General features: G+C 38.2%; 1 protein-coding gene across 8 annotated transcripts in view; it reads left to right on the forward strand.

The window, feature by feature from the left end:
* Window positions 1-703: 703 nt before the first annotated feature.
* Window positions 704-15,833, forward strand: part of bptf (bromodomain PHD finger transcription factor) — a 119,806-nt gene continuing 104,676 nt past the window's right edge. For 2 of the 8 annotated variants that reach the window (XM_039739596.1, XM_039739597.1), the window contains exon 1: window positions 709-1,628. In XM_039739596.1, the coding sequence (XP_039595530.1) occupies window positions 1,145-1,628 (484 nt within the window). In that variant the 5' untranslated portion in view covers window positions 709-1,144. Of the gene's footprint in view, window positions 1,629-15,833 lie in introns of all 8 variants that reach the window. The other 6 variants (XM_039739600.1, XM_039739603.1, XM_039739598.1 and 3 more) reach the window with 6 other exon arrangements.

The following is a 15,833-nucleotide window of genomic DNA, read 5'->3' on the forward strand; positions in this document are numbered from 1 at the left end:
ATGAAACAATCATTTTAACAACAAAATATTAATTTTAAACCAGTTGAAGTTGAGGAACGCCGTTCAGTAAATGGCCGTTATTATGAAACAATCATTTTAACAACAAAATATAAATTTTAAACCAGTTTAAGTTGAGGAACACCGTTCAAGTAGGCGATCTGTACCTGGCACCGCCAGTTGTTCGTGCGCCCCCACGCGGCGAGGCTGCAGATCAAGCCAGCGTATAGCATCTCCCTGGGATGTATTAGAGCGAATGTTGCACTTCTATGCGTATGATAAGCCTACATTATGAACAGTTTAGTATTTTATAATGTTTATTTATTGCATGCAAAGCTCCCAGCTGGCAGTAGCGGCCAATATGTCAGCTGGGGCGAATGGTGCGGTGTGCCATCGATCCCGTTATTTGTGACAAGGGACACGTCGCGCGCTCACAGCGCCTCTCGTGTTGCACTTTGACAATGTGCAGGTCTGCGTTACGCACTTGGAAACAGTTTTCCTCCCACGCTGTGCCGTAGTTTTCACACATAACGCACTATTTTCGTTATTTTCGGCCGCGAATAACTTTATTTTTTCTTATGAATTATCGCACCTGTCACTAGAAAACCTGTGTTCTCCGTCGATTTTCCACTCTCTTCTCTCTCTCTTTGAGTTGGGTTGCTACTAAGATGGCAGCTGCTGTGCACCACTAAGCCACGCGTGGCGCTTCCTGCTCCCAGGCGACCCAAAGTCCCTCTGTCCTCACGTCTGTGTACAAGCGGCACCAATTAACAGTGGGGTACCACGGCAAGGACCGGATTTGATGTGCCCCCGTGCGGCGGGGCAGAGCCATCAAGACAGCAAGAGCAACAAGCCGGGGAGCGAGCGCGGCGGGTCACGTGACCCCGCACGCCGGGCCTGCTGTCGGTGTTCAGCAGACGGAGAGAGAGGAAGAAAAATGGCGGCTGCGGGCGAGCCGGAGCGGGACGCCAGCCATTGGGCTTGAGCTTTCTCTCACTAACTGAGTCCGGGGCTTAACGGGTGCGAGTGCTACGAGTTGTGCGCTGCTCCAGCATTCGGAAGGTGCCCGTTTGCCCGTATTTGCGTCTGGGAATTGCAGCCGAAATCGGCCCGCGAAAATAATAGCTGTTTTCTTTCTGGCTGCACGATGAGGGGGAGACGAGGCAGGCCGCCCAAGCAGGCGCTGATGCAGGAGCCCTCTCCGGGGCCAGTCCGGGGACTCCGACCCAGGAGAGGGCACTGGGCGAAGGGAAGAGGCGCCTCGGAAGTCGAATTTCCAACGCCGCGCAGAGGCGGCCACCACTCGGCCAGAGGCAGGAGGAAAGTGGGCTCGACCACGGCATCATCGGGAAGAGGCAGGGGCAGGGGGGCTGGTGGAGGCAGGGGCAGGAGAAGCAGCAAGGTGGTCTACGACGACCACGAGAGCGAAGAAGAGGAGGATGCGTCCAGCCTGCGTTCCGAAGAGGAATACCCGGCAGAGGAAGAGTTACCGTCGGAAGATGACGACGAGGAGACGCCGATGGATGAAGAGTCCGACTACCTAGAGGAGCTCGAAGAGGAGGACGACGACGATGCCAGCTACTGCACGGAGAGCAGCTTTAGAAGCCAGAGTACGTACAGCAGTACCCCAGGTAAAATAAATCGAGAGCAGCTGCTGAGCCGTTCAGGAAGCTGCATTGTTCAAAATGGAGATCTTCGCGGGGGCCGAACCGGGAGACCGTAGGTCCTTCCCGAGCTGCTGTGGCCTCACTCTCTTCTTGCCGCAGGTGCGCTTCGGTCTGCTTTGTGTCGGGGCAAAGTGTTCACCTGGTAGCTTTCTCGAGCTACGTTGAAGTAGCCGGTGAGAGTTCGATTACGGCGGGGAAACAGAGGGGCGAGCAGCTTTAGCGTCCCCCGCTGGCGGCGTGTCAGTCTAGTTGTCAGGGAGCCATGTGGCCCTCTTGTTTTCAAAACAAGCGCTCGTAACTCACCTGCTTTATAAATAGTAGGGGTGGGAGGTAAAGGAGAACCTCCCCGGCTTTAGAGTCAAAGCTCCCCTCTAGTTCGATGGACGCCGGCTTCCACTTTAATGAATAAGTAAGGATGTGTTTCGCTTGTTGTGAGGTAACCCAGCTTCGGGTTCGGATCATTCAGGTACTTTTTTTTTAATTAAAATTGCGCCGCCTAAAATTCTCTGATTAAATGCAATTAAACATTTTGACCATTGTTACCCTGCGGTGATGTATACTACTTGAAAGGATACCTTCATTTAAATTATAATACAAAATTTATAATGCAAAATAATTCAGTACATTGATGGTGGCATCAGTGCTGTCCACTCGCGAGGCAGGCAAACGAAAGGTGTTGAGGCCGTTTTAGATGGCGAGATGCAACTTTCACTCTGGCCAAGTTAGCAGACCTTTCTTGATGTGCCGATATTTTTAAGTGCCGTACATTTTTCTTTTCGCTCTTTTATGCTCTTTTTCGATGCATAGATTCTTCATTCCATGTATTATAGTTTTGGTTTGTTGGAGTTTAGTGATTGAGGCTTGCCCATCAGATCTACACAGTCATCAGGAATGCGTTTTGCTAATATGTTACTTTGAACTTTTTGTGCGACTTAAGCTTTATTGCATTTAAAACAATGCTTTTGACTTTTTATGGAAGTCCTTTGTAACTGGGACACATTTGTACAGTGTAATTCACTAGCTATATTTTTGCACTTGAGGCTGAAAGGAATCGTTGATGTGACCAGCAATATACAAAGCTGAATTATGAGTTTGCCTTGCATGGGCTGAGGTCAGCAGTGACCTCCCTTTAGGGTTCTATTCTGGGATTGTATATTAAGTTTTAATAACTGCACATAACCAGATGCCGAGAGTAGTCAAATTTTTAGATCACAGTATAGCTTGAGAATAGGCATGAGACAATACATTTAGCCCAAAATACAAATTATGTTGCTATTTCGGCTTCATAATACAGTATTCTCACAATTTGGAATTTTCACAAAAAGAAATGGACCGTATACTTAGTGTTACTTATTATGAGGCATTCATAAATCAAAAGCACTTAAGAATAATTTCAAATCAGTGCCAAACTATGCAAGTGTTTACACAAGTTTTTAACTGCATAACACAATTCATATTGCAATTCAGGCTTCACAATATTCCCTCATAAAAGAAATGTACTGCATGCTTAGTGTTACTTATAATGAGATCCTCGTAAATCAAAACAGTGCAAAATACATTCAGATCAGTGCACAAATATCTAGGTGTGAACATTTTCTAAGGTTTTTCATTTTTTTATTCAAATAAATTAATCTTAACTATTAACTAAGGATGCTTTGTTCAGTATTTTTAAGGCTGATACCGATCTCTGATTTCATGTTACTTGAGTGGCTAATTCTGGTACTGATTCAGGAACCCCCAATCCCTTTAAAAAACATTTTTCACTAAGCTCCTACATAACCAGATGCATTGAAATTTTATGTCCTATATTAAAGTGCATTTTTATAATTACACTATAAACCACTAGTGGTAAGTGTTCATTTTTTTATTAACAAATGGAAATCCTGTAGGCGTATTGCTCAGTGACCATAAAAATACTTAAATAACATTTCCTTAACATGCATACTAATAAAATATCTACAAAAGTATTTAAACTTAATACATATGGCATTAAAGAAAATGCTTTTCATAATAACAAGCTGTCATATTTATTTTTTTTCTATAACATACCTATCTTAAACAAAAAAAAAAAGTAGTTTTCACCATTTCTCTAATAACAAAAAAATTATATATGTTGTACGAATGGAAGCAAAGGGCTGTGATACAGTTTGCATATTAGTAGCGGGAAATTGACAATTAGTCAATTCAAATTAGTCATATCTTAAAATTGTTTTTTTTTTTAGTCCGTAAACGTTCGATAACGTACCAGGTGTCGTATTCAAAGGAAAATGTTTAGATATACAGGAATAAAAGGCAATATATAGCAAATGAGGGAGGCTGTAGGGGGGAATGGATTTTGCTGTTAATTAACAAGACTATTATTAATTAAGCAGATATTTCAAATTCATCTTTATCTTTTTACAATTGAAACAAGCTCGCTGTTCAAACTCAAGCGCTGTCCAATATAATTTAAAGGACAAAATAAAAAGGTCTAAGGTAGCTTTTCTTACCGTATTGTTTAACTGCACAAGGTGACTCCTCTGATTCCTTTTTCTTAGTTTTTTGGTAAACTATAACGTAAAGGCTAATATTCCAGTCGTTTCTGCTCTCTTGTAACACAAGCTTTGACTTTTTTAAATTGCACTATAGGATGTTCCCTGCCAAAAAAAAAGAGACACCCACTGGTTCAATAACCATAATACATCACGTAAAAGAGCACTGCAACTGTGTTACTATAAAGCCTAAAAAAGCAGGTGCTGAAAAGATCATATTTTGGTATTGGCCAATTTACAGATCACCAATTGAGTCTTTTGAGTGAAAATCAGCTGATTAAATCAGCGACCAATTGTTCGGAGACCTCTACTATTAACATAAAATATTTCCGTTCCAGTAAAGTAAGACATGTTGTGTGCTGATTAGTTCATGTAAGAATTTCACTGCACACTGTCCGTGTGCCAGTAGTAACCTTATAAATCTATATTATAAGGCCACTCCTGTATAAAACGATCCAAATCTAATTTATCTCTTTGTTTTCTGAGTTAACACCAAATATTACTCCAGTAGTGGCTTCCCTTTTATTTCCTGCTCAAGTGCTTTACTGACAAGTTAGCTGTGGTTTCTGACTGGATTTATGAATAGCTTATAATGTCATATTTCCTTTTAGGAAAAATATGAATATCAACACTCTGCATGAAGCTGAGATGTGTCTGCAGTGTTCCCAGTAGGGATGTCACAATACCAGAAGTTTTCTATTTGGTACCAATATCAGTGAAATTTCACAATATTTCATACCTATTCTGTACCACTGTAAAAACTAAAATCCCCTTCACCAGCTTTTTACTTAAAATAACCCCATTATTCAAGTGGACAATTTTGTGCCTTTTTGTAATTTAATATAAGATACTAGCCATGCTACCTATCTAAGACAGGTAATAGAATGATCTAAAAATATTTGTATCTCTTGCCCTGTATGTACCTTTCCTCTTTATCCATGTGTGTCTGAACCTCTCGTTACTGGTGCTCACTCTCCGCCGTTTCTCAAACTCTGTCGCTATATTTGAGGTGCCTTTCTTGACTCCTGTCTGGTTTTATGTTTTCAGTCCTTGATGGCAACTCTCTCAGCATGTCTCAGATCCCTTTTATCCTCCTTTTGTGTCTCACACTCGCACTTCGTCTTTTGATTGCATCACCAAAGACAAACTAACCAATCAGATTGCTCTGAGGCACTGGACACCCACACACACATACAGACAGACTAGAGTGTTTTATTATATATTACATGCAAATACAGTGCATATCATTCAAGTAGTTTCCCAGATATCATTGTGAATTATTATTGGTTTATAAAATGTCCAATTACAATGCAAGAACCTTTAATATGTGATAGACCAGTAGATTCTCCCTGTGCAACAAGTGAGGGATTGTTATTGTAGTGGGGGTTCTGCATAGGATTTATAAAGAATCATAATGGAAATCTGATTTATCTTCAACATGTGAACATTCTAATTTTATTCTCTGACATTTTCTCACATGTAAGCGAAAAATACTGAATACAATCAATAATAAAAAATGTAAACATTATAATATCTTTACTGATGAATTTGTGAAATCTGAAATAATTGAGGATATTTTCATTTAAACAAACCCTTTAAAGGTGTGCTGTAACAACAAGCTTTTAAAACATGGTTTGTCAGAGAATCCCTCTGTTGGTTTCTAACATTTGCTATTGTAAGATTTAGATTTGTGTCATGATTGCAGTCGTATTTGCTGGTGAAAACCTTACTAAAGAGTAATATTTAATGCATGAGTCAATCTGATTCAAATTTCAAATGTCACAAACTCCTGCTGCTTTAATTACCCAAATCTGTAATTTTTTTGTCAAAATTTCAAGGCTTTCTATATGAAATCACATTTGTCAGTTTTGCATGAATTCATTATTTAAGAAATCTTGTTAAAAAAAAAACCAAAAACCTTTATAGTACTGTTTTCAAATTGTCGTACTGGATATGAGTGATCATACGTTGTTATTATTAAACATGTATACAAATGCAGAATTATAAGATTTATTAGACTGGAATTGCCAATGTAACATTCAGACGTACTGCTTTCACTACTTTTCATCATATTTTAGAGGTTATAATCTTAAAAATTAGTTTGCCTTCAAAAACAAGCGAAGTGATACAAATTTATCAATTGCAGATTCATGTTCAGTGTGATGTTTGGTCCGTATTTCTTTAACTATGCGTCTGCTTTTCTGTTAACACAATACATGTCATGTTACTGGAGAGTAGTGCTTTGGGCTTCAAAGTATCGAAATAGTAAACATATTTTGGCATTAACAAATGGAGCAGCTCATTTCATCACTGGTGTAGTTAAGCCAAATAGCCATTTCTTTTAAAATTTGCCATAATTTTTACTTGCTACTTCTGTTAGCAGTGCTGCCGTATAGTTTCCTCCCACATCTCGGAGTCCTATATGAGTGATTTTGATGCCACCTAGAAAACGGATGGATGCTGAGATGAATATCTGTAGATAAACAGCCAGAGAATGAATTCAAAGCCTCCATTCCTTTGTCAGTTTAGGATTTGGTATTAAAACGCTAATAATCTTACCATCTACAAGCTAAACAATATATAACTCGCATCTAATCAGTGATGTCATGCAATCTCCTCTCAAATCGTGCCCAGATCTATTTCTGCAATAGGTGGTTTGCCCCACTTCTTTTTTTTTTTTTTTGGAAATTTGAATGACCCTGGCAATTATGTACTGAAATTCTCCTACCTCGAACACAAAGGATTTCTGGACATAACTTCTGCTGTTTTTCTTTGAGATGTATTAATGTGGTTCTACAGCAACATGAGCCATTTTCATGTGTAGTTTTTACTCATGCTTTTTATCTTGTATAATTGTGTGTTCTGAACCGATACATCTAGTGACAAGCAGACATCGATGTGACACCACCTTCCACTTTAAAAAAAAAATGATAAAATAAAAATCCAGTACCATTATTTTTTTTTGGTGTTGTGATATCGACTTGGTACCAAAATACAGTTTTTTATGACATCCCTAGTTCTCAGTTGAACATGCTCATTCACGGAGTGCAGATATCTGATTTAACCAGAAACGCAAGCACTTAGAATTTGGCTACTTTTCTCTTTGCCATTCTAGAGGACTTTGGTTGCAAGATTCACTGCTGTGCAATGCTGTAATCTATCCCTTTATCTGAATTAGTAACATTGAATGGTGTCTCTAGCACTCATTCTCACATCCATGGCTCATGACAGCTGCAATAAGTGTAGCCTGCTTCTCCCAGTTGTGTTTTACTATATCTTGAGAAGTGTTCCAATATGGTAAGTTTGTGCTTTGGCAGTTCTGATCGATTTAAATACAAGTCTATGGATGCAGTGGTGTATCTATAAAACCATCTTGCAATTAGCCATACTCGCACAAAAATGCGACTTAACAAAATTAAATGTGTGTGTGAAAAATAACTGTGGTCCCAGCCACACTATCGCATATAGTTTTGCACAGACAATTTTCTCCTTCATATAATTATAAAGACAGTGAATATTGGTTTTGTCAAAGTGCAAGTGTATAGTTTTTAAATTTGATGTTGAAATCCAATGCCTTCGATGAGATTTTTTTGTTTAACTTTGTATTTTATTTCAGTTGTTCTTCTCTCATGCAAAATGCAATACAGCATTGCTTTTCATACCGGCAGTATTTTGTGTTGTGAAAATATAATGAAATATCATGTCTTTCCTATTAGAGAATTATCAAAAATTGAGGATACTTTAAAAAGAAAAGTTAGACTTTTAACCATTTTCAAAAATTGGCAAATGCATGAAAATGCAGTTTACAACATAATAATTATTTATACAAGATGGGTGACAGGAATCAAAAAATAGAAAGGATTGAGTGGTTTATGCTGACATGTTATTCTCCTCTTCCAGGAAGTTATAAAAGCTCATTTAAAAGTTTATACAATTATAAAGCTGTTGAATGCAAATCTGTGGATATTGTGTTTTTACACTAAAGCTCCAGTAGCTTGAAGTACTGTGTCTAATGATCATCATAAATCAAATAACAAACAAGTTCTGTGAAAGAGTAAGGTGCGACATGCCTAGACTAACTTAAGAGAGCCAAACGTTTTTGGACCACTTAAGGAAGATCTACATGGGAATATGTATGAGAGTTTTTTAGTTGTTAAAGCTATCTGAGTGATGAAGCAGAATTCTTTAGATATAATAGTAAAATGTGCACTTGAGCTGAAGATCAAAGTTGTAATGAGCAAACAAGGGTACACAATATGGCAACAGAAATTAAGGAGATGTACAGTTAAATTGGGGGTAGCATACTGACTGCCCCTTTAGATTTAGCATCATGGGTTGAAATCCCGCACAAAGTCGTCATTTATGTGAAGTTTCCATGCTCTCCCTACCTCTGCATTGGTTTTCCATTTGGGTGTTCTGGTGACACAAAGATAGGCATGGTAGGCTAATTAGTGAATTGCAGTAGGCTTAGTATGGTTTACACATGAGTGGGGACTTTGATACAGTAGCCCTTTGTTTGACTTTATGGTTAATGCTGCAAGGTTACACTTTTGCTCCCACATCCTTGATTTTGATTAAAGTGTTAAGTTCTGTTACAATTGAAATAGATACCAAAAAACACCTTTTCACACAAAGGTTTTGAGAGAATCTAGTAATTTGAAATAGATATCTTGATTGTGTTAATAAACAAAACACAAGATTCAGTATGCTTCTCATGTTTATAGGATAGACTCTGTCTCCCTATGGCTATTAATTTTTAAATATGTATTATTCAGTGAAACTAGATTACTGGACAGAAGGGCTGTTATGATCTAAAATTGATTGTTTTTTTATTCTTATAAGTTTTAGATGTATCAGAGGATGGACAGATAGCTCAAATGTGGATTTTGTTTTCTGTTGCTGATTTTTACCATAATTTATCTGAAATTATTCATTCTAAGACAATTAAATATTCAATGCTAGAAAATTTTAAATGCAGGAGAGAACTCTGATACAGGGTGTCACTCAGACATAGTCTTTCATAATGGATGTTTTAAGTTCCCAGTTAACCTGGCATGAGTATTTTTAGTATGTTGCAAAAATGGAAGTTCAGCTTACATTTCACAGGCCATCATTAGGTTTATGTTAAGGCCCATCAGAGCTGTTTTCCTCCTTGTACTGGGATGCTGCAGGGATAGACTTCAGTCCTCCACAACCTTGAACAGGATTATGCAAGTTTGGAATAGTAATGTTGATATGCTGTTAGCATTCGGAAAAGAATAGCTGTTAGGGAAACATCAAAGCATTGATCAGTTTTTTATGAGTTTTCATTTATTCATATACTTTGTAAAGAGCGATGGACAAAAATGTATTGAGTATTTGGAAATAGCATCCAGAAATTATTTAATATTCATTTTTTTTTTTTGTAAAATGTAGATTTGTCAGCAGATGGTTTTTGTAAACAAAAGGGTTGGTTTTATCATTAATGATCCATGCCTCAAAAGGATTTACTGAAATGACTCTTTATTTTACCACTATATTGAGAATGTTTAAATAATTAGAACGTAATTAAAAAAACTGAGGTCTAACTGTATATAAGTAATTTGCATTGTTTGGCTTTTAAGTGCTGTGACTGCTAACGTTTTGTCATTTTGGCATGGTAAGAACTATATATAAGTGGAAAATACCCTCCCAGTAATTCCCAGTAAAATCATGCTTGGAAGATGGTAAACCCTTCATGCGAGTCATTAGTTTAGACACTGTAGAGATGCTATATGAACCCAAATTAATTTACAGAATGAATATCCTAAATACATTCTTACACATAAAGAGGCTTTTGAGCTTATTATGAGACTGTGATATTTAGCAAATTACTTGGTATTCCTGTTCAAATGAAATTAACACTTTTTAAGTCAATACCACAATCGTCCCCTTGTATAACCAGTTATTGGTCTCTTTAGTGTTGCTGGAGGGTTGTGTTTTATTTATTTTTTTTAATGTTCCTCTTTACTAAACTTAAGCATCTCTATGAGGTTTAGATGGTCTCTTGCATGAACAGTTCTCTTCAGGAACTGCCATTGCATTTCAATACAATTCGGGTCTGGGATTTGGCTTGGTTATTCCAGGACACAGAACTACTTCTTCCTAAATGAATGAATGTTTGGAGTCTTTGTCTTGTTGAAACATCCTCTTTATATCCAGCTTGAGTTTTCAAATGGATGGCTTGACATTCTTCTTAAAAATTCCCTGGAATGGCATTTCTCATTATTTATGATTTTGTCAATAATGGCAAGTTGCCCATTCCCAGTTTAGGAAAAACAGCCCAATTCAAGGACACTTCCATCATCATACTGGATAGTAGGGTTAACATTTTGTTGGTGGAGGTATGTCACGTGCATAGAGTGTTCTTATTTGCATGTGCTAGGCAAAATGCAGCACTTTACCACACTCTGGCACTATGATCAATGAGTGGAATTACCTTGCAGCTTCTGTATTCATTAACTTAAAAAAAATCCGAAAAATGTGATTAATGTGTATATGAGTTCATTAACATTATGACTGAGATATAGTTAGTGCATACTTGTCTGGATTATATTATCATTGTTATATACCAAGCATCATAATGGAGAGGATGAATGGCACCATTTTCTGGGACTTTCTTGTTAATGGAAGTGCCAGATTTTAGAGGCTTGTATTGTACCTTAATTATTATTTCTTTTCTTCATTTACTGGCATGTATCATTTACATAGATAGTATGTAAAGACACTGTCAGTAAAATACAGTTGAACAAAACTGACTCTATTAGTATGTACAGCCAAGATAGGGTGATATAAGGGTATCCATTCCAGAGAAAGAGAGTTTATGTTAGTATATTTTTTATATAAGTAATCACAGCAGGTCAAACACAGGCCCCATTTTTGTGCACATATAGTTCATTTTGAACTAATCTATCCAGGGAACAGATTTCTAGAACTCTTCAGTGTTTGTGCAGAGGAGCAAATTTGTTTTTGTTTTTTTTTTCTCCTTTTTTCAGCAGTTGATGATTCTTCTTGGAGGCCTTTCTAAAGATGGCATTTCTTTAGGTTTGTTCTTATTCTTAATCAATGAACCACTACTCCTAAGACTGCTAGGGAAGCTTGTATATATCTGGATGTTACTTTTAGGATTATACAGTATTTTACTTCTTGTATTATTCTCTTTATGCCTTGGGAGATGATACGTTCTAGGCAGGGTTGCCATTTTTTTCAAATTCTTTTCAGCCATAGAATGTTTGCCTCAGTGTGGATTTATGAAATCAGAAACTTTTTGGAATGGCTTTATAAACTTGTCCAAATTGAAGAGCATCCACTTTTTCTATTAGTTCTGCTGATGCTTCCTTAGGGTGAGGCACAATGCTAGATTCATTGGAAGAGTAGCTGCCCTGTTTTCTCCTCCCTAATACATTATTTCAGATATTTAGTTTCTTCGGTTATTATCTTGGTTAATTGGTTAACACTTTGCTATTGACCTACCTGATGTTGTTTTAAATTGATGTAAGTCAACTTACATGGAAAAACCTGGGGGTTGGTGGCAGAATTGGTACTCTAGCCACCAAAAAAAAAAATCTCACACTGGTTCCATTCCATCCAAAGAAACAAATCTATACTAATAAAAGGCAAAGCCCTCAATGACTCACTGACTCACTCATCACTAATTCTCCAACTTCTCGTGTAGATAGAAGGCTGAAATTTGGCAGGCTTATTCCTTAAAGGTTACTTACAAAAGTTAAGCAGGTTTCATTTCGAAATTCTACCCGTAACGGTCATAATTAAATCCTACATACGTACATATATACGTCCATAGCCTGCAGCTTGGTCGCCGTGTGAGGCGGAGTTGCGTCTCCCATCCCCACGCCTCCCACGTAATTGACTGCCTGCCCATATAAGGCCGTCCGTCGCTCCGGTCTCTTCATTCCCTTCTTTACTTCACCACGGTATTCACGTCTCCCTGCTGATAACTGCAGCCTTTTTATTTAATCCACGGCTTCTCCGCTGTTTTATTGTTTGTTTATTACGATTATAGTTATTGTGTAGGTATTTTAGACTTAGTTTACTGTTCAGGTACCCATTTCCTTGTGGCGTTGCGTCCCCCATCACCACGCCTTCCACGTAGTTGGCTGCCTGCCTATATTGCATCCCCCATCCCCACGCCTCCCACGTAATTGACTGCCTGCCCATATAAGGCCGTCCTTCGCTCCGGTCTTTTCATTCCTTTCCTTGGTTCGCCACGGTATTTACGTCTCCCTGCTGATAACTGCAGCCTTTTTATTTAATCCACGGCTTCTCCGCTGTTTTATTGTTCGTTTAATACGATTATAGTTATTGTGTAGGTATTTTAGACTTAGTTTACTGTTCAGGTACCCATTTCCTTTATCATTCCAACCGTACCCCCATTAACATGTCTATCGAGGTGATCGCCATCAATCAAAGAACTGTCACTTACCAAGTGGTTTCCATGCCCGGAGATGCCGCCTGCCCTTTTACATTCTCTGTGTTACATATTGCACGGCCATATCGGGCTCACTCTTGATATCCGGGGTAACTTATGTATTGAATGACTTGGACAGGTTCAAGGTGTGGACAACTTTGACGCTGCCGCCAAATACTCGCAGAAAAATCCACAAGTTAATAGACACACTGTTGCTAAATACTCGCAGGCAAATCCACAAGTTCATAGAGATGCTGTCGCTAAATACTTGCAGGCAATTCCACAAGTTCATAGACACGCTGCCACTAAATATTCACAGGCAAATCCACAAGTTAATACCGGGAATTCCTGTTAAACATCTTAGATTCACGAGTAGCGATTTGGGTAGTGAACACTTCGATGAATGAAACCTGTTATCTTTACAATGGTTGACAAACACGGAATGTAACTTGAACACAACACGTCCTCCAAATACGAACCTGATTGAAACAAATAATGATTATCAAATCCTTGATGACAGCAACGCTCATAACAGTCACAAAACAATTACATTGACAATCATGTTACGTAATTTTTAAAATGTTTCCTTTTCTTTTTCATAACTTCTTTAACACACTACTTCTCTGCTGCGAAGCGTGGGTATTTTGCTAGTTTTGAATAAATAGCATTTTTTGGTTTAAAAATGTGCTAGGTGTAATACTAAGATACTGAATATAGGTGGTATCCCATTACATCAAAACTCACAGAACCATAAACATGCTTCGTTATAACTGAAATTATAACAAATATGGTGGAAATATAATATTTTGACTGGCGAGTTGCCTTGTCCAATGGCAGCGGTGCAAGGACAGCTCCATAACTGCTCTGCCATTTCTGGTAAACAGTTAGCCAAGGGCAAATTGGTTGTTCTATACAGGATCAGGCTTACCATGTGTTGTGCTTGTCGCACAATGTTTAACATTTAACATATAAAAAAACAGTACTTCTTAAACTACAAAAAAATTTTATTTGAAAATGAGACATTAGATATAACTTTTTACAGAATGAAAATGAGATGTTAGATGTATTTTTTTTAAATTGGAAATACGGGTATGAATACATAATGAAAAATAGATGTTAGATGTAACTTTTTTTTAAATAGAAGTACAGGTATGAAAATACATAATGAAAACGAGTCATTAGATAAAGATGAAGTTGCAATTCCAAAATGTTTTTGCCATGTCATTTTTCTTCTTTCCGGAATCAATTTTTTCCAGGATTGTTAACTTTTCTTTCAGCATAAACTGTTGCCGTTTCTCACTTTTTTGCTCATCTCTATGATAACTTTGAGAAGCATTATGAAACTCGAACAGTATGGTATCCGCACACAACACAACTAACCACTTGGATGCTCAGTGGAGCACTATTTCCGAATTCAGCTATACCTGTAGGATGATGTGCCTAAACGTTCGCAGAGACTGCCTGAGACCGGAAATTTCGCAAACAGACCGTCTCCCTCTTTGAAACAACCTGTTGCAAGGTTCCCAAGAGTCCACATGGAAAGTGTCGGAGCAGCATTATGTATTTTTTTGTATCGTTATTATCATCTTTGGTGGCCATTTTGGTTAAAAATAAAAAGTTTGTTATACTGAGATTAACATTTCATAAAAATGACATTTGTTTAACATGGTGTTCTATGAATGTTGACCGGGCCCACAAAAAGTATTCGTTATTCTGAAAATTTCATTACTTTGGTATTCATTGTAAAAAGATTTAACCTGTATTTTATCATTTACACACTTTAGTTCATGTCCTCATACAAGTTAAATTCTGATTTCATTTTAAACATATAATATTGTTTCAACTCTTAAAAATCTTGGAAATTTGGTTATTATTTTTTTTTTAATTCAGTATAAGACTGAAATATTTTTTATACTTATAGCAATATGGCTTTTTAATGCCTTACTGTGACTGGTATCTTTTTGTGATAGTTATGTTTATTTGAGAGGGGCATTTTTTGTTATTCGCTGTAATATTAGTTGAGCTTCGGTAAAAATATGGGACAAATGAAGGTCACTCAGTCAGTCTATCTAATGTATAAAGCAGAGTCGATGTATGTATTTGTGTGTGTGTGTATATATAATGTATATGTATGTATGTATGTTTGTTTGCCCGCCATACAAATCTGCACCGGGCGTCCGATTGCCACCAAACTGGGGATGGGGCTCCTTTGTGACCAGGAGGAGGTCATGGGGTATGTTTGGTTGGGAAAAATGTTCGTGGTGAAGCGCAGGGCCCCTTTTCACCAAAAAAACGTTCGGCACTCGTCCCCGTACTTATCATTGGCAAGATGGCTGCACGTTGCAACAGACATTAACGGTGGCACCATCTAGTGGCAAGTTTGGTCCCTGTGCGTCGCTGTTTACCCATGTTTCTTTAAAATGCCAAGAGATGGCGGAAGTGTCCCAAGTATGAGAAGGCCGACTGCTTTCTTTGGGTGAAGTCGAACTGCCATATGGATGTAAAACGTGAACGACCCAGTGTGCGTGACTGGCTGACACACCCGTGTTTCCGCATGTCACACTCCCACACACACTGATAGTGCTGTATTTCATTTGCCAACGTCCGTTATATCCAAGCATGTTTGAACAGAGACTCGCCTTAAAAAGACAGTATCCTTCCCCCACCATTTTTCTCAAACACAGCACCGGTTGTAGGTCACTTCTCTCTATAGTTACCATAGCCAACGTCCGTTAGATGGCATCACGGTTCAACCCAGACACTCCTTAGAAACAGAGCTCCCCTCCCCGCCATTTTTCCCCGTACGATTTCAGTGTTACTCTTTCTGGCTGACTGGTGCTATTTGTTCACTTTCTGATGTATTGTAAATAACGTAAATTCATCTCACTGTGGTGCTTATTCCATACGTAATACCATGTAACACATTATAATTGTCCTGCTTTTCTCTAATATACCCATGCAACCGAAAAAAACACATACAATTGGAAGGTCCACTTCAGATGCCACAAGAAATTCTATTTCAAAGGCGTCTGAAACGCCACAGCAGACAGAGTCCAGAGTGGAGGAACTTACAATAAAATCTGAATCAGAAAACTGTTGGTTCTATTTCTATGTTCTGTTTCTTTCATTTGGGAAATTCACCAGTTATAGATTCCCGGGCAACGCTGGGTACTCCTACTAGTTTACTATAAA

The sequence above is a fragment of the Polypterus senegalus genome, chromosome 17 (genome assembly GCF_016835505.1).
Source record: "Polypterus senegalus isolate Bchr_013 chromosome 17, ASM1683550v1, whole genome shotgun sequence".
In the NCBI taxonomy this organism is placed as follows: domain Eukaryota; kingdom Metazoa; phylum Chordata; class Cladistia; order Polypteriformes; family Polypteridae; genus Polypterus; species Polypterus senegalus.